Source organism: Anthonomus grandis, chromosome 11 (genome assembly GCF_022605725.1).
Source record: "Anthonomus grandis grandis chromosome 11, icAntGran1.3, whole genome shotgun sequence".
Taxonomy (NCBI): Eukaryota; Metazoa; Arthropoda; class Insecta; order Coleoptera; family Curculionidae; genus Anthonomus; species Anthonomus grandis.
The window spans coordinates 26,882,984-26,904,789 of NC_065556.1; the positions used below are offsets into that span (position 1 = coordinate 26,882,984).

At 28.3% G+C, this 21,806-nt stretch overlaps 1 protein-coding gene across 15 annotated transcripts in view; it reads right to left on the reverse strand.

Annotated features, from left to right (window-relative positions):
* Positions 1-21,806, reverse strand: part of LOC126742589 (uncharacterized) — a 182,786-nt gene that overhangs the window by 83,141 nt on the left and 77,839 nt on the right. For all 15 annotated transcript variants that reach the window (XR_007662610.1, XM_050449327.1, XM_050449338.1 and 12 more), the window contains 5 exons: positions 17,467-17,536; positions 17,257-17,409; positions 14,111-14,275; positions 12,939-13,019; positions 4,590-4,793 (listed from right to left, as the gene is read on the reverse strand). Coding sequence is in view for 14 of the 15 variants with exons in the window: in XM_050449327.1 (XP_050305284.1) it covers positions 4,590-4,793; positions 12,939-13,019; positions 14,111-14,275; positions 17,257-17,409; positions 17,467-17,536 (673 nt within the window). In the remaining variant the exon portion in view is untranslated. The remainder of the gene's footprint in view (positions 1-4,589; positions 4,794-12,938; positions 13,020-14,110; positions 14,276-17,256; positions 17,410-17,466; positions 17,537-21,806) is intronic.

Consider the following 21,806-nt stretch of genomic DNA (forward strand, 5'->3'; position numbering starts at 1 on the left):
TAGAATTAAGGCAATTTGAGTTATAACTGATAGACCCCAGGGAAAGACGTATCTGGAAAAAGACGACGAATAATTAAAGAAGCATAAGTACAAGTAGTTTAAACAGCATAACAATATTTAATTTTTTTTCCAAAATGTTGTGGTCTAAGTGCCTGGAAGAAATTAATAATTTATCAAAAATAATGCAATTAATAGAATAACTACCTATACGTTACCATGCTAAAAATCATCGAAAGCGTCCCTTTACACTTATAATTTTTCCTGTTATTAACCTTTTATTAAATTTTTTTAGTTTTCTTGTCTAATTTTCTTATTACATCTTTAATTAGTAATTTTTTCTGTATATCTTTATAAGTTTTTTTTTGCAAAATATGCTTAAAGTTATTGAGAAACTGAAAAAAGACGAGGAACAACTAAAGAAGAACAAATACCAATGAAAAAAAATTATTCTAGAATAGCAAATAATTAAAGGCATTTAAGGAGTTTCATAGTCCCACCACCTGAAAGAAATGAAGCAATGTAGAAACACAGGAATTTAGAAACGATATATAACTCGAAAAAGACAACGAATAATTGAGGAAGAATAAAGATATATACAAACAATTTAGAGGATTTTTTTTAATTAATTGAGCGCTTGGAAAAATTAAGTGATTTATGAAAAATTAAGAAATTTATAGCATAAGCAACTGCTAGGTCCCAGGGAATTAAAAAACTATCAAAAGGGTCTCTTTAGGCTTCTTACTTCATCCTTTTATCAAGGTTTTAATTAAAAAACACATTTTTTGATAGTCTTGTTTAATTTTCTTATCATTTCTTTTAATTATTTTTTTTTCAATTATTATTCTTTTCCAGATGGTCCAAGATCCGAAAAAAGACGAGGAGCAACTGAAACATTTCCTTTAACTGCCTGGAAGAACTAAACAAAAGATTTGTAAGTGGAAGAACGCTTAGTGTAAACTGAGCATTACTAAAGTGAAATATGCGTAAAAAATAGTGTCTGGAAAAAGTTACACATTTTCCATCAATTAAGAAATTTGGGGCAGAACCCGTTGCTAGATTCCACGAAAAAAAAACCATCAAAATCCCCTCTTTAAGTGTTTTATTTGCCACTTTATTAACGTTTTACTAAACATTTTTTATTTTTCTCGATTTTCTTGTTTAATTCTCTTATTATTTCTTTAATTAGTATGTTTTTCTGTATTTCTCAATTTTTTCACTAATGATGCCAAAGGCCATCAGGGATATAACGGTTTGCTGGATTCCAGGAGCAAGACGACGAATAACCAAAAAAGGACAAATGTATGTAGGACAAGGTAATAAAACCCAAGAATTTTAAGAATTAAAGGCATGTATTTTTTTTTAGAAAATTTCGTAGTCTAACTGCCTGGAAAAAATATATAATTTATCAAAAATTAAGCAGTTTATAGCGTAGTCACTTGCGAGGTTCTAAGGAATAAAGAATTATTAAAAGCGTCTCTTTATTTTAAAAAGACACAAAGTCATATAATAAAATAAAATTAATTCTCAAAACGGTTACATGTTTTGGCTATCATATAGCTGGTTGGTAACAGGTGTATATTTCAATTTGCAAGTGCGTCTCTTTATGCTTCTTACTTCCTCTTTTATTAGCAACTTGCTAAATATTTTTTACTTTTCTCGATTGTCTTGTTTAATTTTCTTATTATTTCTTTTAATTAATATTTTTTTTCAATTCTTATTTTTTTTTCAGATATTCCAAGATTCGAAAAGGACGAGGAATAACTGAAGAATTCCCTAGTTTTAACTGTCTGGAATAACTAAAAAAAGATTTGTAAGTAAAAGAACGCTTAGTGTGAACTGAGCATTACTAAAGTGAAATCCGCCTTTTTATATATTTTTCTTTGCAAGTGCTGTAATTAGGAGTCACATTACAAACCCAACTTTTCAGCACAATAAAAAAGCACTAAAATCATCCCCATTATTAGTTTCACCTTCTCTTCCAGAGAAATACTGGAAAAAAGATGAGGCATATAGCTAAAGAAAGATGAACGTATGCATAGACAATTTAAGGAATTTCATATTTTCTGGAAATAAGTACTGGTCATATAAGTTTCTGGAAAAAGACAAAAATTTTCCACAAGTTAAGAAATTTGGGTCAGAACCCGTTGCTAGATTCCACGAAAAGGGAAAACCATCAAAATCCCCTCTTTAGGTATTTTATTTGCCACTTTATTAACGTTTTACTAAAAATTTTTTAGTTTTCTCGATTTTCTTGTTTAATTCTCTTATTATTTCTTTAATTATTATTTTTTTCTGTATTTCTCAATTTTTTCACTAATGATGCCAAAGACCATCAGGGTTATAACTTTTTGCTAGACCCCAGGAGCAAGACGACGAATAACTAAAGAAGGACGAATGTATGTAGACAAGGTAATAAAACCCAAGAATTTAAAGAATTAAAGGCATTTAATTTTTTTACTAAATTTCGTAGTCCAACTGCCTGAAAGAAATATATAATTTATCAAAAATTAAGCAGTTTAAAGCGTAGTCACTTGCGAGGTTCTAAGGAATAAAGAATTATTAAAAGCGTCTCTTTACTTTAAAAAGACACAAAGTCATATAATAAAATAAAATTAATTCTCAAAACGGTTACATGTTTTGGCTCATCATATAGCTGGTTGGTAACAGGTGTATATTTCAATTTGCAAGTGCGTCTCTTTATGCTTCTTACTTCCTCTTTTATTAGCAACTTGCTAAATATTTTTTACTTTTCTCGATTGTATTCTTTTAATTAATATTTTTTTTCAATTCTTATTTTTTTTTCAGATGTTCCAAGATTCGAAAAAGACGAGGAATAACTGAAGAATTTCCTAGTTTCAACTGCCTGGAAGAAATATATAATTTATCAAAAAAAATTATAAAATTAAAGTAGTTTATAGCGTAACAACTTGCTAGGTTCCAAGGAATATAAAACCATTAAAAGCGTCTCTTTATTTTAAAAAGACACAAAGTCATATAATAAAATAAAATTAATTCTCAAAACGGTTGTATATTTTGGTATCATATAGCTGGTTGGTAACAGGTGTATATTTCAATTTGCAAGTGCGTCTCTTTGTGTTTCTTACTTCCTCTTTTATTAGCAACTTATTAAACATTTTTTAGTTTTCTCAATTGTCTTGTTTAATTTTCTTATTATTTCTTTTAATTAGTTTTTTTTCATTTCTACTCTTTTTCAGATGGTCCAAGATCCGAAAAAAGACGAGAAACAACTGAAGAATTTCCTAGTTTCAACTGCCTGGAAGAACTAAAAAAAAAGATTTGTAAGTGGGAGAGCTCTTAGTAAGCACTGAGCATTACTAAAGGGAAATCCGTTTTTTTATATATTTTTCCTTGCAGATGCTGTAACTAAGAGTGATATTATTATTATTATTATTATTAAAATTATAATAGTGCAAACCCAACTCTCCAGCGCAATAAAAAACACTAAAATCATCCCATCTATTAGTTCCACCTTTTTTTCCAGAGAACTACTTGAAACAAGATGAGGTATATAGCTAAAGAACGATGAACGTTTAGGAATTTAACATTTTCTAAATGTCTGGAAAAAGTCACAAATTTTCCACAAATAAAGAAGTTTGGGGCGGAACCCGTTGCTAGATTCCACGAAAAGGAAAAACCATCAAAATCCCCTCTTTAGGTATTTTATTTGCCACTTTATTAACGTTTTCCTAAACATTTTTTATTTTTCTTGATTTTCTTGTTTTATTCTTTTATTATTTCTTTAATTAGTATTTTTTTCTGTATTTCTCAATTTTTTTACTAATGATGTCAACGACCATCAGGGATATAACTTTTTACTGAATTCCAGGAGTAAGACGATGAAAAACTAAAGAATAAAGCCCAAGAATTTTGATAAAAAGGTAACCAATTAAAGGCATTTAATTTTTCCAAAAAATTTCGTGGTACAACTGCCTGGAAGAAATATATAATTTATCAAAAATTACGCAGGTTTATAGCGTAACCACTTGCTAGATTCCAATAAAAAACCTTCAAATAAATTGAATATTTCAAGTGCGTCTCTTTATGCTTCTTACTTCCCCTTTTATTAGCAACTTATTAAACATTTTTTAGTTTTCTCGATTGTCTTGTTTAATTTTCTTATTATTTTATTTAATTAGTAGATTTTTTTTTGGATTCCTTTTTTTTTCTGTCTTAAGAGTTAAATTGTTTGGAAAGAGAAAACTGTCTATTGTCAGCACAAAAATTAATAAAATCCACTAAACTCATCCCTTTACTCGTCTTATTTACACTTTTTTCAAACACTTGTTCTAAATGTAGATATAGATATTTTATTACGCTATAATACAGTAATTATTACCAATTTTGAGTTTAACTCTAAGTCATCAACATAAACTATAATTGCTCCCTCGCAAAAATTTTTCTTAGAGAATCATTTATCTTAGCCTAAATAATTCAAATGCAATTCCTTTTATTCTTCAATAAAATATGGTGGTCAACTGTATCGAATGCTTTAGCGAGGTCTATAACTATATCGTTTTCTACTTATTACCAAGATTCGGTATAATCGGTACTTTTAAATTATTACTTACGTTGTTCAAATGTCCATTGGTTACGTCCACTTCGGTAGTTTCGGGAGAGGGTGGCCGTTGGGGCGGCACAAAGACCCTCTTAATTATCAATCCCCTGCCCTGAGGGGTTGGCAATGACCTCGTCAAATGTACGAGATCAGCTGACCCTGTCACCGAACGACACTGATTCGCCAAAGCTTCGTAACGTTTATGTTGCTCTAAAGCCTAAAAAAAAAATTGTCAAGTAAATAAGTCGCAAAGTATAAAATGCTAAGTTAGGAAGGCGTATATTTTTTCCGGAAATGAGCTTATGCATAATATAAGAGGGAACTGTACTCATTTGACACTTAGATGGATGAAGTCGCTTTGATGCTGCTTAAATCCACAAGAATGAAATTCCATCGCATTTATTACAAAAATAAATCGTGTTTTTCCACTCTCTTTAATCTCAACTTTTTGCACCTTAAATGAATGGCATTTGACGCAGAAGCTTTATGAATATTAAAGGACCCCACTAAGGGCTCTGCATTATGTAAAAGGGTTATCTATACACCTGGGAGAAGGAGACAGATAATATGAAGTTAGAGAGTTATAGCGGCACGGTAAAATCTCTTTGGGGGTCTTAATAACGAAATAGAGGATTATACAATTTATTAATAAGGTTTCTATAATAGAAGTCGGATTTATAAGGCAATTTACTAGGGTGCTTTTTTTGCGTATTTTTTTCACCTTAAATTGCGGTTTGGCCTCTTAATGTAACTTTTAAGACATACGATGCCCTTCCCGAATACAAATGAGCGGCCCAAACACGTTTGAAATACCTTTAAGACAGGATGCAATACGTGCTTCGGGTTAATGTTGGGAAAGTTACTTCAGAAATTGACTTTTTTTTGCTTTGGAAGGCATTCGTTCAGCTTACTTAAAATTAATACAAATTACGGCATAACTTAAATGTATGTGATACACATGTTGGTAAGAAAAGAGGGATTTATTTTATAAAAAGATTTACTGTTCATTTACTAGTTAGCGAAGTTTCCTTTAGTTTCCACTAGTAAGTAAATAGCATTATAGGATATAAAAGAAAACATACACTTAAGCACTAGCGGTAGCAAAATTATTTTTTAAGTGTTCTCAAAGAAAACACTAATTTTTTTTTTACTCATTTTATAAAAATATTCACCGCTCATCCACTGCTTGGTCGATTTTCTTCTAGTTTACACTGATAAATAGGAAACATCATAAGGTATATGGAAAAAAATACACTTAAGCATTTGCAGTAGTAAAATATTTTTTTTTAAGTGTTCTTAAAGAAGATACTAATTTTTTTTGGCTCATCTTATAAAAAGCTTCACTGGTCATGAATTTTTAACCCAGTTTTACTCTGGCTTCTACTAATGAATAGAATACTAAATATAAAAAAAAATTAATTACTATACTCTACGCTAATTGTTGATGTTTGCCACATCCTCAAAAAAATTGTATTTTTCTAAAAAAAAAGAGAAATTTCTAAAGGCAGAGCTAGGAATTTAAAATTATCCTTTAATTAGCTCTTTTCATCATTTTTATTAACTGATTTGTACATTCAAAGCGCCTGGACTATTCTTATGCTAAAATATCCATCCTTAATCAATATGAAAACAAGAATTGTTCACTTAATGAGACACTTTTGGTAAAATAAAACCTACTGCAAATCTAGGCATAAAATCACTAATAAAAGTCGCAAAAATTGTCTCTTTACGCCGTTTATTTTCCTTTTTATTAGTGTTTTCTTAAATATTTTTCAGCTTTCTAAGTTTTCTTAATTAACTTCCTTATTGCTCATTTATTATTAATTTTTTTTGTCTTGTCTTTTGATTTTTTTTCTAGTCAGTTTCTTTAAATTATTCAGTTAACAATTGTCACAATTTGTCATATAAAATCAGGCTTGTCGCACTACAAATATTAAATGAACTAATAAATATTATACACAACTGCTAATATTAAAAAACTATAAAGCTAAAGTTACTGATGAAAACTTCAATTGTTTTAAAGAAACTTTCAGTATGTTTTAACTGCCTGTAAGAACTAAATTACGGCATAACTTAAATGTATCTGGTACACAGATTATGTTGAGGCATGTTGGTAAGAAAAGAGGGATTTATTTTATAAAAAGATTTACTGTTCATTAACTAGTTAGCGAACTTTACTCTAGTTTCCACTAGTAAGTAAATAGCATTATAGGCTATAAAGAAAAACATACACTTAAGCACTAGCGGTAGCAAAAGTATTTTTTAAGTGTCCTCAAAGAAAACACTAATTTTTTTTTTACTCATTTTATAAAAATATTCACCGCTCATCCACTGCTTGGTCGATTTTCTTCTAGTTTACACTGATAAATAGGAAACATCATAAGGTATATGGAAAAAAATACACTTAAGCATTTGCAGTAGTAAAATATTTTTTTTTAAGTGTTCTTAAAGAAGATACTAATTTTTTTTGGCTCATCTTATAAAAAGCTTCACTGGTCATGAATTTTTAACCCAGTTTTACTCTGGCTTCTACTAATGAATAGAATACTAAATATAAAAAAAAATTAATTACTATACTCTACGCTAATTGTTGATGTTTGCCACATCCTCAAAAAAATTGTATTTTTCTAAAAAAAAAGAGAAATTTCTAAAGGCAGAGCTAGGAATTTAAAATTATCCTTTAATTAGCTCTTTTCATCATTTTTATTAACTGATTTGTACATTCAAAGCGCCTGGACTATTCTTATGCTAAAATATCCATCCTTAATCAATATGAAAACAAGAATTGTTCACTTAATGAGACACTTTTGGTAAAATAAAACCTACTGCAAATCTAGGCATAAAATCACTAATAAAAGTCGCAAAAATTGTCTCTTTACGCCGTTTATTTTCCTTTTTATTAGTGTTTTCTTAAATATTTTTCAGCTTTCTAAGTTTTCTTAATTAACTTCCTTATTGCTCATTTATTATTAATTTTTTTTGTCTTGTCTTTTGATTTTTTTTCTAGTCAGTTTCTTTAAATTATTCAGTTAACAATTGTCACAATTTGTCATATAAAATCAGGCTTGTCGCACTACAAATATTAAATGAACTAATAAATATTATACACAACTGCTAATATTAAAAAACTATAAAGCTAAAGTTACTGATGAAAACTTCAATTGTTTTAAAGAAACTTTCAGTATGTTTTAACTGCCTGTAAGAACTAAATTACGGCATAACTTAAATGTATCTGGTACACAGATTATGTTGAGGCATGTTGGTAAGAAAAGAGGGATTTATTTTATAAAAAGATTTACTGTTCATTAACTAGTTAGCGAACTTTACTCTAGTTTCCACTAGTAAGTAAATAGCATTATAGGCTATAAAGAAAAACATACACTTAAGCACTAGCGGTAGCAAAAGTATTTTTTAAGTGTCCTCAAAGAAAACACTAATTTTTTTTTACTCATTTTATAAAAATATTCACCGCTCATCCACTGCTTGGTCGATTTTCTTTTAGTTTACACTGATGAATAGGAAACATCATTAAATATATCGAAAAAAATACACTTAAGCATTTGCAGTAGTAAAATATTTTTTTAAGTGTTCTTAAAGAAGATACTAATTTTTTTTGGCTTATTCTATAAAAAGCTTCACTGGTCATGAATTTTTAACCCAATTTTACTCTAGCTTCCACTAATGAATAGAATACATCCTAAGATATACAAAAAAACTAAATCACTATACACTACGCTAATTGTTGATGTTTGCCACATCCTCAAAAAAATTGTATTTTTCTAAAAAAAAAGGCAGAGCTAGGAATTTAAAATTATCCTCTAATTAGCTCTTTTCATCATTTTTATTAACTGATTTGTACATTCAAAGCGCCTGGACTATTCTTATGCTAAAATATCCATCCTTAATCAATATGAAAACAAGAATTGTTCACTTAATGAGACACTTTTGGTAAAATGAAACCTACTGTAAATCTAGGTACAAAATCACCAATAAAAGTCGCAAAAATTGTCCCTTTACGCCCTTTATTTTCCTTTTCATTAGTATTCTCTTAAATATATTTCAGCTTTCTAAGTTGTCTTAATTAATTTTCTTATTGTTCATTTATTATTAATTTGTTTCTGTCTTGTCTTTTGATTTTTTTTCTAGTAAGTTTCTTTAAATTATTCAGTTAACAATTGTCACAATTTGTCATATAAAATCAGGCTTGTCGCACTACAAATATTAAATGAACTAATAAATATTATACACAACTGCTAATAATAAAAAACTATAAAGCTGAAGTTACTGATGAAAACTCCAATTGTTTTAAAGAAACTTTCAGTATATTCTAACTACCTGTAAGAACTAAATTACGGCATAACTTAAATGTGTCTGGTACACAGATTATGTTGATGCATGTTGGTAAGAAAAGAGGGATTTATTTTATAAAAAGATTTACTGTTCATTAACTAGTTAGCGAACTTTACTCTAGTTTCCACTAGTAAGTAAATAGCATTATAGGCTATAAAGAAAAACATACACTTAAGCACTAGCGGTAGCAAAAGTATTTTTTAAGTGTCCTCAAAGAAAACACTAATTTTTTTTTACTCATTTTATAAAAATATTCACCGCTCATCCACTGCTTGGTCGATTTTCTTTTAGTTTACACTGATGAATAGGAAACATCATTAAATATATCGAAAAAAATACACTTAAGCATTTGCAGTAGTAAAATATTTTTTTAAGTGTTCTTAAAGAAGATACTAATTTTTTTTGGCTTATTCTATAAAAAGCTTCACTGGTCATGAATTTTTAACCCAATTTTACTCTAGCTTCCACTAATGAATAGAATACATCCTAAGATATACAAAAAAACTAAATCACTATACACTACGCTAATTGTTGATGTTTGCCACATCCTCAAAAAAATTGTATTTTTCTAAAAAAAATGGAAATTACTAGGCAGAGCTAGGAACCTAAAATTATCCTCTAATTAGCTCTTTTGATCATTTGTATTAACTGATTTGTACATTCAAAGCTCCTGGACTATTCTTATGCCGAAATATCCATCCTTAATCAAATAAGTATAAAAACAAAAATTGTCCACTTAATGAGACACTTTAGGTAAAATGAAACCTACTGCAAATCTAGGCATAAAATCACTAATAAAAGTCGCAAAAATTGTCTCTTTACGCCCTTTATTTTCCTTTTTATTAGTGTTTTCTTAAGTATATTTCAGCTTTTTAAGTTGTCTTAATTGATTTTCTTATTGTTCATTCATTATTAATTTTTTCTGTCTTGTCTTTCTTTTTTCTTGTAGGTCTCTTTGAGTTATTGATAACAATTTGGCATATAAAATCAGGTTTGTCGCACTCCAAATATTAAATAATGCTAAGAATAAGAAACTATAAAAGCTGAAGTTACTGATGAAAATTTCAATTGTCTTAAAGAAATTTTCAATATATTCTAACTACCTGTAAGAAATAAGGAATTTCCTAGTTAACGGGAAACTTGCAACTTACTGTTTCCAGGCATACAATGGAATTCAAAAATCATAAAAATCATCTCCTTGCACCCTTTATCTTCTTTTTTATTATTATTATTTTCTTAAATATTTGTTCGCTTAATCAGCTTTCTCATTTAGTTTCCTTGTTGTTCTTTTACTAATAGTTGTTTTTGTCTTGTCTTTTTTTTTAGTAGGATTCTTTAAATCAATGCTAACAACTCATAGTCGTATAAAATAAAGATTGTCACGCTTTAAATATTAAATAAACTATTCGTAGTCAGTAGCAAAAAGAGTAAACTGAAGCTGAAGTTATAAATGAAAAGTTCAATTATCTGAAAGAAACTTTAAAATTATTTGAATTTCGCAATTATTGAGAAGCTTCTTAGGTAAAATATGCCTCCGGTCATAGAATTATAATCCAAAATCACGAAAGTTGTCTCTTTGCCTTCCTTATTTACACTTTTATGAACGTTTTATTAAATATTTTTTAGCTTTCTCAGGTTTTTTATTTAATTGCTTTATTATGTCTTATTATTATTAATTTTTTTCATCTTGCATTTTCATTTTTTTTAAATCTTCTAGTAAAGCTCTCAAAAATAAGGAATCTAAATAAGGATCGGATCTAAAAAGGATAGGAAAAATAAGGATCTCTAAATAAGGAATTCAAAGAAACTTTAATTACCTGGACAAACCTAAGGGATTTTCTTGCTATAGTGAAATATTTACAATAACTTGGAAATTGTTGGCAACATTAATCGAAACATTGACACCAGCAAAAAACACTAAAATTATCTCCTTACGCTCCTTATTTTCACTTTTTTTTACAATTTTTTAAAATATTTTTTAGCTTTCTCAGTTTTCTTATTTAATTTCCTTATTATTTCTTATTATTAATAATTTTTTTCGTCTTGAAATTTATTTATTTTTTTTTACTTTTCTAGTAAGGTTCTTTTACTTGATGATTATAAATTTATCGTACATCATAGAGCTTTGCACACTGTTTATATATATTGATGCTCATGATGAACATTAAAGTAAATATTGAAAAAAAATAAGGAATTCATAGAAACTTCAATTTCCTGAGAAAAATTTAAAGAATTTCCTTGCTATAGTAAAATATTTACAATTACTTGGAAATTGTTGGCAACATCAATCGAAACATTGACACCAGCAAAAAACACTAAAGTTGTCTGCTTACGCCCTTTATTTTCACTTTTTTTACAATTTTGCTATATATTCTTTAGCTTTTTCAGGTTTCTTATTTAATTTCCTTAATATTTCTTATTATTAATCATTTTTTTCGTCTTAAAATTTATTTATTTTTTTAAATTTTCTAGTAAGGCTCTTTTAACTGATAATTAGAAATTTATCATTTACCATAGAGCTTTGCACACTGTTTATATACATTGATGCAAAAAAATAAGGAATTCATAGAAACTTCAATATCCTGAAAAAAACTTAAAGAATTTCCTTGCTATAGTGAAATGTTTTCAATTACTTGGAAATTGTTGGCAACATTAATCGAAACATTGACACCAGCAAAAAACACTAAAATTATCTCCTTACGCTCCTTATTTTCACTTTTTTTACAATTTTGCTAAATATTTTTTAGCTTTCTCAGTTTTCTTATTTAATTTCCCTATTATTTCTTATTATTAATAATTTTTTTCTTCTTGAAATTTAATTTTCTTTTTATTTTCTAGTTGGGCTCTTTTAACTGATGATTATAAATTTAATATTTACCATAGAGCTTTCCACACTGTTTATATACATTGATGCTTATGATGAACATTAAAGTAAATATTGAAAAAAAATAAGGAATTTATAGAAACTTCAATTTTCTGAGAAAAACTTAAAGAATTTTCTTGCTATAGTAAAATATTTCCAATTACTTGGAAATTGTTGGCAACATTAATCGAAACATTGACACCAGCAAAAAACACTAAAATTGTCTCCTTACGCTCCTTATTTTCACTTTTTTTACAGTTTTCCTAAATATTTTTTAGCTTTCTCAGGTTTCTTATTTAATTTCCCTATTATTTCTTATTATTAATAATTTTTTTTGTCTTGAAATTTAATTTATTTAATTTTTTAGTAAGGCTCTTTTAACTGATAATTATAAATTTATCATATAACATAGAGCTTTCCACACTGCTTATATATATTGATGCTCATGATGAACATTAAAGTAAATATTGAAAAGGATTAAGGAATTCATAGAAAATTTAATTTCTTAAAAAAACTTTAAGAATATTCTTGCTATAGTAAAATATTTTCCATTCCTTGGAAATTGTTGGCAACATTAATCGAAACATCGACACCAGCAAAAAACACTAAAATTGTCTCCTTACGCTCCTTATTTTCACTTTTTTTACAATTTTGCTAAATATTTTTTAGCTTTCTCAGTTTTCTTATTTAATTTCCTTATTATTTCTTATTATTATTAATATTTTTCGTCTTGAAATTTAATTTTCTTTTATTTTTTAGTAAGGTTCTTTTAACTGATGATTATAAATTAATCATATAACATAGAGCTTTCCATACTGTTTATATGCATTGATGATCATGAACATTAAAGTAAATATTGAAAAGAAATAAGGAATTTATAGAAACTTCAATTTCCTAGACAAAACCTTAGGAATTTTCTTGCCCTAGTAAAATATTTCCAATTACTTGGAAATTGTTGGCAACATTAATCGAAACTTTGACCCCAGCAAAAAAACCCTAAAATTGTCTCCTTACGCTCCTTATTTCCTTTTTTCACAGTTTTCCTAAATATTTTTAGCTTTCTCAGTTTTCTTATCCAATTCCCTTATTATTTTTCTTATTAGAAATTTTTTCTGTCTTGTTCTATTAAATTTTCTCCAAGCCACTTACCCTAGATGAAACTACTTCTGCACCCTGTATGACCGCTTCAGTCACCGTAGAACAAAGATCAGTATAAATTTCTTCTAATTCCTAAAAAAAAATACAATGATTCGGAAATTAAAAAAATTTACTATATTGATAAATAAAATGCAAGTGTATATTCTTAAAAAAATTATCATTCTGTACGTACTCATAAATAACACGGGTATACATGGGCATAAAATTTTTTATGGCCTTTACCCTGTAAAGGTTGTAAAAGACACTTTTATGATACAAAACCTCCCTTGATAAAAATATATTTTTAATCGGGAAAATATGTTAAAAAAAGGGGCAATTTTTTTTAAGATTCAAATACATATTATCTTAATCTACCAGTACGTTCCTCTATCATTGAAAAAGCCATAAACCGTAAAAATTTATACCGATTTTATTGACAGCTTTGCGCGTAAAAACTGACAAAATCCACCATAAAACCATGAAAAATGATCTAGCCGTAACTCTATAAATAACATTTAATTAGGTAAAAATCGTGAGCACATAACTGCACACAATAATATAATAAATTAACTTTAAACGGTTTGAAAGGATGAAGGAAGGAACTTCTTGTGCACCGAAGGGAAAAATTTAATAAATTAGAGAAGGTATTATAACCCCCTTCACCTCCCCAGAGATCAATTTGGTCAGAAAGCTTTCTCAATCAGGCGAAACGTGTCGAATTTCAAAGCAGGTATAACCGGTTTCCTTTTGTGTTTCTACGGTCATTCGACGCATACAAATTCGGTTTTTCAGGGGGGAAACTTTATTTTTATGTATTAGGTCTTGCCCACCTTGTGTAAGACTTGTAGTGAGGCTAATAAAATAACTGAATTATCTGGACCTATTTTGGAAAAAATTGGAAGTTCTTGAGTAGAAGATGTGACACTAGAAAAAATTGCTTCTTTACGCTCTTTTTTTCCGGTTTTATTAGCGTTTTTTCAAACATTTGTTAGCTTTCTCAGTTGTCTTATTTAATTCTCTTATTATTTATTTTTTCCGTGCTTTTGTTTGAGAAAAATTTATTGTTTCTTAGAGAAAGAGAAGACTATCGTCAACAGTTAATTCCCCAAATAGTTTTTTATTATTTAATTAAGTCCCTCAGCAATTAACCGAACGCTGATTGGCAATAACTAAAGGAAGTTTACCTGTAATAAAGATGGCAGCGTCGAGTTACCGAATTCTTCCATCATACCGTTGGTGGCGTGGAGCTGTTGAACGTAAGCATTGTGCGCATTGAAATATGCGCTCAAGCTCTCGGTTGTTGGGTTCGCCAGGTAGGTCAGGTAAGCATTTTTGTATTCTTGTCTTGACTAAAAGATAAAATATGCTAAAAATTTATATCTTACAGTCGGCAGGTCATCACAGAGTCAACATTTTCTAAACTGACTATTTAAGGTAAGCATTGTAGTTTTAGTGAAGCATTTTTTTTGCCTTGACTACAATTATTAAATGATAATAATTCACATTCATTAAAAATCACAAGTTGGAGCAGTCAGTTATAGAATTAACACTTTTTACACGGGGTTAAATGGATCTACAGCAATATTTTAACAGTATAGGAAACTATAAAAGTTGAAGTTATTAATGGAAACTTCAATTGTCTAGAAGAGACTTTAAATATATTTCGACTGCCTGTAAGAAATAATGAATTTCCTAATTATTGTGAAACTTCTTAGGCTAATAAATTTTACTGTCTTCGAGCATGTAATCGCAAACATTTTTTCTTTACGCTCCTTATTTCCATTTTTATTAATGTTTTATTAAATAATTTTTTGCTTTCTTAGTTGTCTTATTTAATCCCTGGTTGTTCTTTAATTATTTATTTTTTCTGTCTTGTCTTTTGATTGTTGATTTCCTTTTTCTATTAAGTCACAGATCTCATAGACTTAGTTCTCTTAATTGATTATAATTTATCATCAATATACAGCTTTCCTCACTGTTTATATAAACTGCATTTGCCTGAAAGGAACTTTAAACATATTTTTGCTGTAGTAAAATATTCCTAATTTTTTGTAAACTTTTTGTAAAATCAATATTGCGAGCTGCAGCGGAAAAAACACTAGAATTGTATCTTTAGGTCCCTTATTTTTACTTTTATTCGCGTTTTATTAAATATGTTTTGGCTTTCTCGGTTTTGATATTTAATTTCCTTGTTGTTCTTTTAATATTAATTTTTTCTGTCTTCTTTTTTATTGATTTCCTTTTTCTATTAGGACATAGTTTATCTCTAAGTTAATTGACCATAATTGGTCATCGACATCCTCACTGTTTACATAAATAGAGCAGATAGAAACACCAATTGCCTGAAAGGTACTTTAAAAATATTCTTGCTACAGTTAAATAATCCCAATTACTTGAAAACTTTTTGTAAAATCGAACTTGAGTAACGGTAAAATTGTCCCTTTACGCCCCTTATTTTCAATTTTATTCGCGTTTTATTAAACATTTTTTTGCTTTCTCAGTTTTCTTATTTAATTACTTTGTTGTTTTTTTAATATTAATTTTTTCTGTCCTATTTTTTAATTGTTTTCTATCTTCTATTAAGACCTAGTTCTATTATTCTCTTAACTCATCGTAATTTGTTATCAACATATAGATTTCCTCACTGTTTATATATATGGAATTGATAGAAACTCCAATTACTAGGAATAATTTTTTTAAATATTCTTGCTATAGTAAAATATTTCTAATTACTTGGAAACTTTTTGTAAAATCGATCTTGAGAGCTGCAGCGAAAATAACACTTAAATTGTGTCTTTACGTCCCTTATTTTTACTTTTATTCGCGTTTTATTAAATATTTGTTGGTTTTCTCGATTTTGCTATTTAATTTCCTTGTTGTTTTTTTTATATTAATTTTTTCTGTCTTCTTTTTTTATTGTTTTCCTTTTTCTAATAAGACATAGTTCTCTAAGTTAATTGACCATAATTTGTCATCGACATCCTCACTGTTTACATAAATAGAGCTGATATAAACACCAATTGCCTGAAAGGTACTTTAAAAATATTCTTGCTACAGTAAAATATTCCCAATTACTTGAAAACTTTTTGTCAAATCGAACTTGAGAAACGCTAAAATTGTCTCTTTACGCCCCTTATTTTCAATTTTATTCGCGTTTTATTAAACATTTTTTTGCTTTCTCAGTTTTCTTATTTAATTACTTTGTTGTTTTTTTAATATTAATTTTTTCTGTCCTATTTTTTAATTGTTTTCTATCTTCTATTAAGACCTAGTTCTCTTATTCTCTTAACTGATCGTAATTTGTTATCAACATATAGATTTCCTCACTGTTTATATATATGGAATTGATAGAAACTCCAATTACTAGGAATAATTTTTTTAAATATTCTTGCTATAGTAAAATATTTCTAATTACTTGGAAACTTTTTGTAAAATCGATCTTGAGAGCTGCAGCAAAAATAACATTAGAATTGTGTCTTTACGTCCCTTATTTTTACTTTTATTCGCGTTTTATTAAATATGTTTTGGCTTTCTCGGTTTTGATATTTAATTTCCTTGTTGTTCTTTTAATATTAATTTTTTGTGTCTTCTTTTTTATTGATTTCCTTTTTCTATTAAGACATAGTTTATCTCTAAGTTAATTGACCATAATTGGTCATCGACATCCTCACTGTTTACATAAATAGAGCTGATAGAAACACCAATTGTCTGAAAGGTAATTTAAAAATATTCTTGGTACAGTGAAATATTCCCAATTACTTAAAAATCTTTCGTAAAATCGAATTTAAGAGATTTAGCGAAAGTAACGATAAAATTGTCCCTTTACGCTCCTTATTTTCAATTTTATTAGCGCTTTATTAAATGTTCTTTTGCTTTCTCAGTTTTCTTACTTAATTTTCTTATTATTTTTTTATTATTATTTTTTTCTGCCTTTTGATACTTTTCCTTTTTCTATTAAGACTCGGTTCTTTTAGTGAGTTCTTTTGCTAATTCTCTAGTTCTTTTAATTTGACCATAACTTGTCATACAGCTTTCCTCATTACTTATATAAATGAAACGATCATCACGAATATTGAATTAAAAATTAAAAACGTAAGAAAAACTTTTAAAGAATAAACTAAAAATTCACATTTTGAAGTTGGAGCAGTCGGTAGGATCAACCATAGAGACAACACTTTCTATATTGATTGGCTTACGTATGCAGCCTTATAATTTAGAGTAATGCTTTTAGTTTTAATGGACCATTCCTACATTCTTCTAAAAATTCACATTTGACAATAGGAGCAGTCGGTAGGATCAGCCAATCAATTAAAAAAAAACATTACCGTACCTTTGCTAGTTTCTCCTCCGTCTTAGCGATAATAGTCTCGTAACTCTCTCTGTGCGTAAATACCTTCCTGGATTGAATTTTCCTATAAAACGACCGTTCCAACATCGGTCTGGATACCTGACGGCCCAGTATTAAAGCTATTTCGTTCATAGCCTGGAAAAGTATGGAAAAAGTGTTTTTGTCGTACCTGTTTGTGTATGCTTGCATTACCTGTGAATCGATCTCGACTTCCTGAAGGAGGGCTTCCCAGGTGTGATATAACGAGCTGGGGCACGCCGGTCTGGAATAAGAAAGAATAACGGATAAGGGATGACGTGTTGTCGGTTCAATTCACTCCCCAAAAAGGGAGGAATAATCATTTTATATTTAGGTCTCAAGAAGTGGGTTGTTCGGTCCCATTTATATGTTAAGTGTTCATTATTTAGTGATGTTTGAGGGAAAAAGGGTGAATTTATGCCAACTGGATCAGAGAGGGAATGGAAAAAATCAATTGGAGGGAAGCTATCGAAATTGCATTTTTTAAGATAAAATTAAATTGAAAAATTGTAGGTTTAACCATTCTGACTAAATTTGACCTTTATATAAACAGGAAAAGAGCTGAATTTATTGATGAAAATCAATTACCTAAATAAAAGTTTGAAAATATTCGTTCTGTAAGGAATAAAAAATTTTCCAATTATTATGCTGCTTCTTAAGTATAATGAAACCTACTGCCTGTAAGCCTTTAATTGCTATCAAAAATTTAAAAAATTGTCTCTTTACGACGCTTGTTTTCACTTTTATAAACGTTTCCTGAAATATTTTTTAGCTTTCTCAGTTTTATTATTTAATTCTCTTATTGGTCCTATATTATTAATTTGTTCTGTTTTGTCTTTTGATTATTTGAAAAGGAAGTTACTGATCAAACCTTCAATTGCTTGAAGGAAATTTAAATAACATTCTGACTGCCTGTAAGAAATAATGAATTTTGTAATTATTGGGAAAGTTGATTATAAAATTATCAGTATTTAATTATTACCAAGAATCATAAAAATTGTTTCTCTGCACCCCTTATTTTTACTTTTATAAGCGTTTTCTAAAATATTTTTTAGCTTTCTCGGTTTTCTTATTTAATTCTCTTATTGTTCCTATATTATTAATTTGTTCTGGCTTGCCTTTTGATTTTTTGAAAATGAAGTTACTGATAAAACCTCTATTTGCTTGGAAGAAATTTAAATAATATTCTGACTGCTTGTAAAGAATAATAAATTTCCTAATTGTTGAGAAAGTTGACTATAAAAATCATTGGTATTTAATTGCTATCAAAAATTACAAAAATTGTCTCTCTGCGCCCCTTATTTTCACTTTTTTAAGTGTTTTCTTAAATATTTTTTAGCTTTCTCGGATTTCTTATTTAATTCTCTTATTGTTCTTTTATTACTAATTTTCTCTCTATTGTCTTTTAATTTTTTGAAAATAAAATTACTGATAAAACCTTCAATTGCTTGAAAGAAATTTAAATAACATTCTGACTGCCTGTAAGAAATAATAAATTTCTTTATTATTGAGAAAGTTCACCATAAAACCATCAGTATTTAATTGTTATCAAAAATTACAAAAATTGTCTCTCTGCGCCCCTTATTTTTACTTTTCTAAGCGTTTTCTTAAATATTTTTTAGCTTTCTCGGTTTTTTTATTTAATTTTCTTATTGTTCCTATATTATTAATTGTTTCTGTCTTTTTTTTACTGATAAAATTTTTAATTGCTTGTAGGAAATTTAAATAACATTCTGACTGCCTGTAAGAAATAATGAATTTTCTAATTATTAGGAACATTCACTATAAAATCATCAGTATTTAATTGCTATCAAAAATTACAAAAATTGTCTCTTTGCGCCCCTTATTTTTACTTTTCTAAGTGTTTTCTTAAATATTTTTGGCTTTCTCGGTTTTCTTATTTAATTCTCTTATCGTTCTTTTTTAATTAATTTGCTCTGTCTTCTCTTTTGGTTTTTGAAGATGAAATTACTGATAAAAATTTCAAATGTCTGAAAGAAATTTAAATTGTGCTCTGATTGCTTGTAAAAAATAACGAATTTCTCAATTATTAGTAAAATTTCAACTCCTAAAACGGTCTGTCGATTCACAGTGAAATCATCCCTTTACTAACCTTTTTATATTTTTTTAAAGTGTGAAAATGTAAAGAGAGTTAACTGACGGGTCTTTTAAAACACTATAATTTTTTTTGGCACTTAAATCGGGAAAAATAGATCCAAAAAGATAATCGGGAAAAACTGTTTTTTTAGAGGTATTTTCACCGTCAAAATGAAGATTTTCTCAATTATTTCTTTGGCAGATACCCAAAGGAATACCTACAGATACCTAAGAGAAACTTTGAAAATCCAAACATAAGCAGATGATGCACTAAAAGCCTAAACGACTCAAAAACTTACAAAGTGAATATTTTCTCCTCTTCTACGCGTAACTTTAGCGGACATGCGACCCATTTACTTTTGCTAATAAATTACGATTTTTCTAAGCAGTTTAAATATTAATATTTAATTTAAATAAACTGATTAAATATACAAAATACGAACAGTAGTATATAGGTCAATTTCAAGGTGAAGTTTAAAAAAAATTAAACAATATGATTTCTAATTCACGAGGCCATAAATTTTACTATCCCGTAAGATTCTATAGTTGCCGTGCCTCAAGAACGGTACACACTGCTAAATTCAAAGTACAAATCAAAATAATTAATTAATAATTAACTCCAGGATGGTGAGATCCTAGCAAAGAAACCAAGAAAAATGTAATCCAAAAATGTTATATATTTTTTATGTTTTTAAAGCATTTAATATAATTATTAATTACTTCCAATAATTAAAATGAGTTTTTCCGTTTTCAGCATACCGGGGTAATTTTTGCAGTTATTCCAGGGATTTGAAAAATATTAAATATTTTTTATGTTTTTAAAGAACTTAATGTAATTTTTAATTTCTTCTACGGATTTAAATGAGTTTTCCCGTTTTCAAGATACTGGGATAATTTTTTAGATTATTCCAGGAAATTAAATGAATTTTCCATAATATTGCGATCATTCTTTTAATTATCCCGGTGACTTTTTCCCTTATAAACCGAGAATTTTATATATTTTTGATAAATGTAACTTAATATTGTAATTTGCACGTATTTTGAAGGCTGATACGTATATACGTCACGCGTCCTAGAACAGAATTTTCTGTGCATTTAATTTACGAAATAGGAAGGTTTTCTTTATAATCTGAGAAATTTAAGAAAACCTCCAAAATTTTAATATTTTTTCTATTTTTGAAAGTTATTAATCCTGTACTGCAATTCGATAAAATTTCGAATTTTGATATCAAGAGTTAAGTAAATTTTAAAATACTTGTGCATAACTTTAATGAACGCGATGCACATGTGTTCATACTGGTGTCTTGCACCTTGATTGATTTGTTGCTAGTACGTCACTGGCAGCATGGTGACGAGTACTGCGGGTTGTTAAATGAGACACAACGTGATCGTTAACGCTAATTTTATTAATTTCACCAAGCTTATTTATAGTAAATACAATAGTCGATTCACCACTTTTAATTTACAATGGGTGACTTGGTTTTAGTAATAAATGTAGGTCAGGCGTAATAATGCAATAATGCTAACTGGAAGGTTCATTGATATTAATTTAGGTATTTTATATACTATGCGAAACAATATGTACAATATAAGATTTTAATAAAATTAAAACTAATGGCGGTTAGACAACATGTATTTATTGTTTGTGTTGGTGTTATCTGGAATAAACTGTCTCTGCTTTTCTTAGTCTTTTTGCTTTTTATTTAAAATAAAGCGTTTGGGATGCAACATTGTAAATTTACAATAGCCATAGTTACTAGTATATTAGTCAGACAAAGTATTTTTTATTAATTAAAATACATATACTTACGCCGTGCATTTTATTCTCCCATAAGATTATATATGTAGTTACCATGACTCAAGAACGGTACACAAGTTTAAAATCGTATTTTGAGGTGTGATACGTACATGGGTCACGCGGCCTGGTAAGAAAATTCTCCGTGGTGCATTTGTGCGTTTAATTTATAAAAAAATTAGTTTTTCGCTCTATTTTGAGAATTTTTGTATCTAAGAAAAATTAATAAAATAATAATGTGTACTTTGGAATTTTCCCAACATATACACACCAAACTTTTAAAGCCATAGCCAAGCTATTCCTTAGGCGGCCCATCAGGTTTTATAGATAATAATAAAAATATCCCATGCACAAAAATAATAGGCATAAATCATTTTAAATCAATACCTTGGCATAACTTAATTGCATATGACTCGCACCCACTTATAAGAACTATACTCAAGTAAGTTTAATACACTTTAATTAAATGATGCCATTTTTTCTTTGTAAAAAAAGCTAAAATTCTCATGAAGTCTAATCCATAAAACAACATTAAATTAACCTAATAAAATCGAAAATACGAGAAGCGTTTATCAATTTTCATAAAGTGAAATTGTTAGGTAAAAGTCACGCGAATTACAAA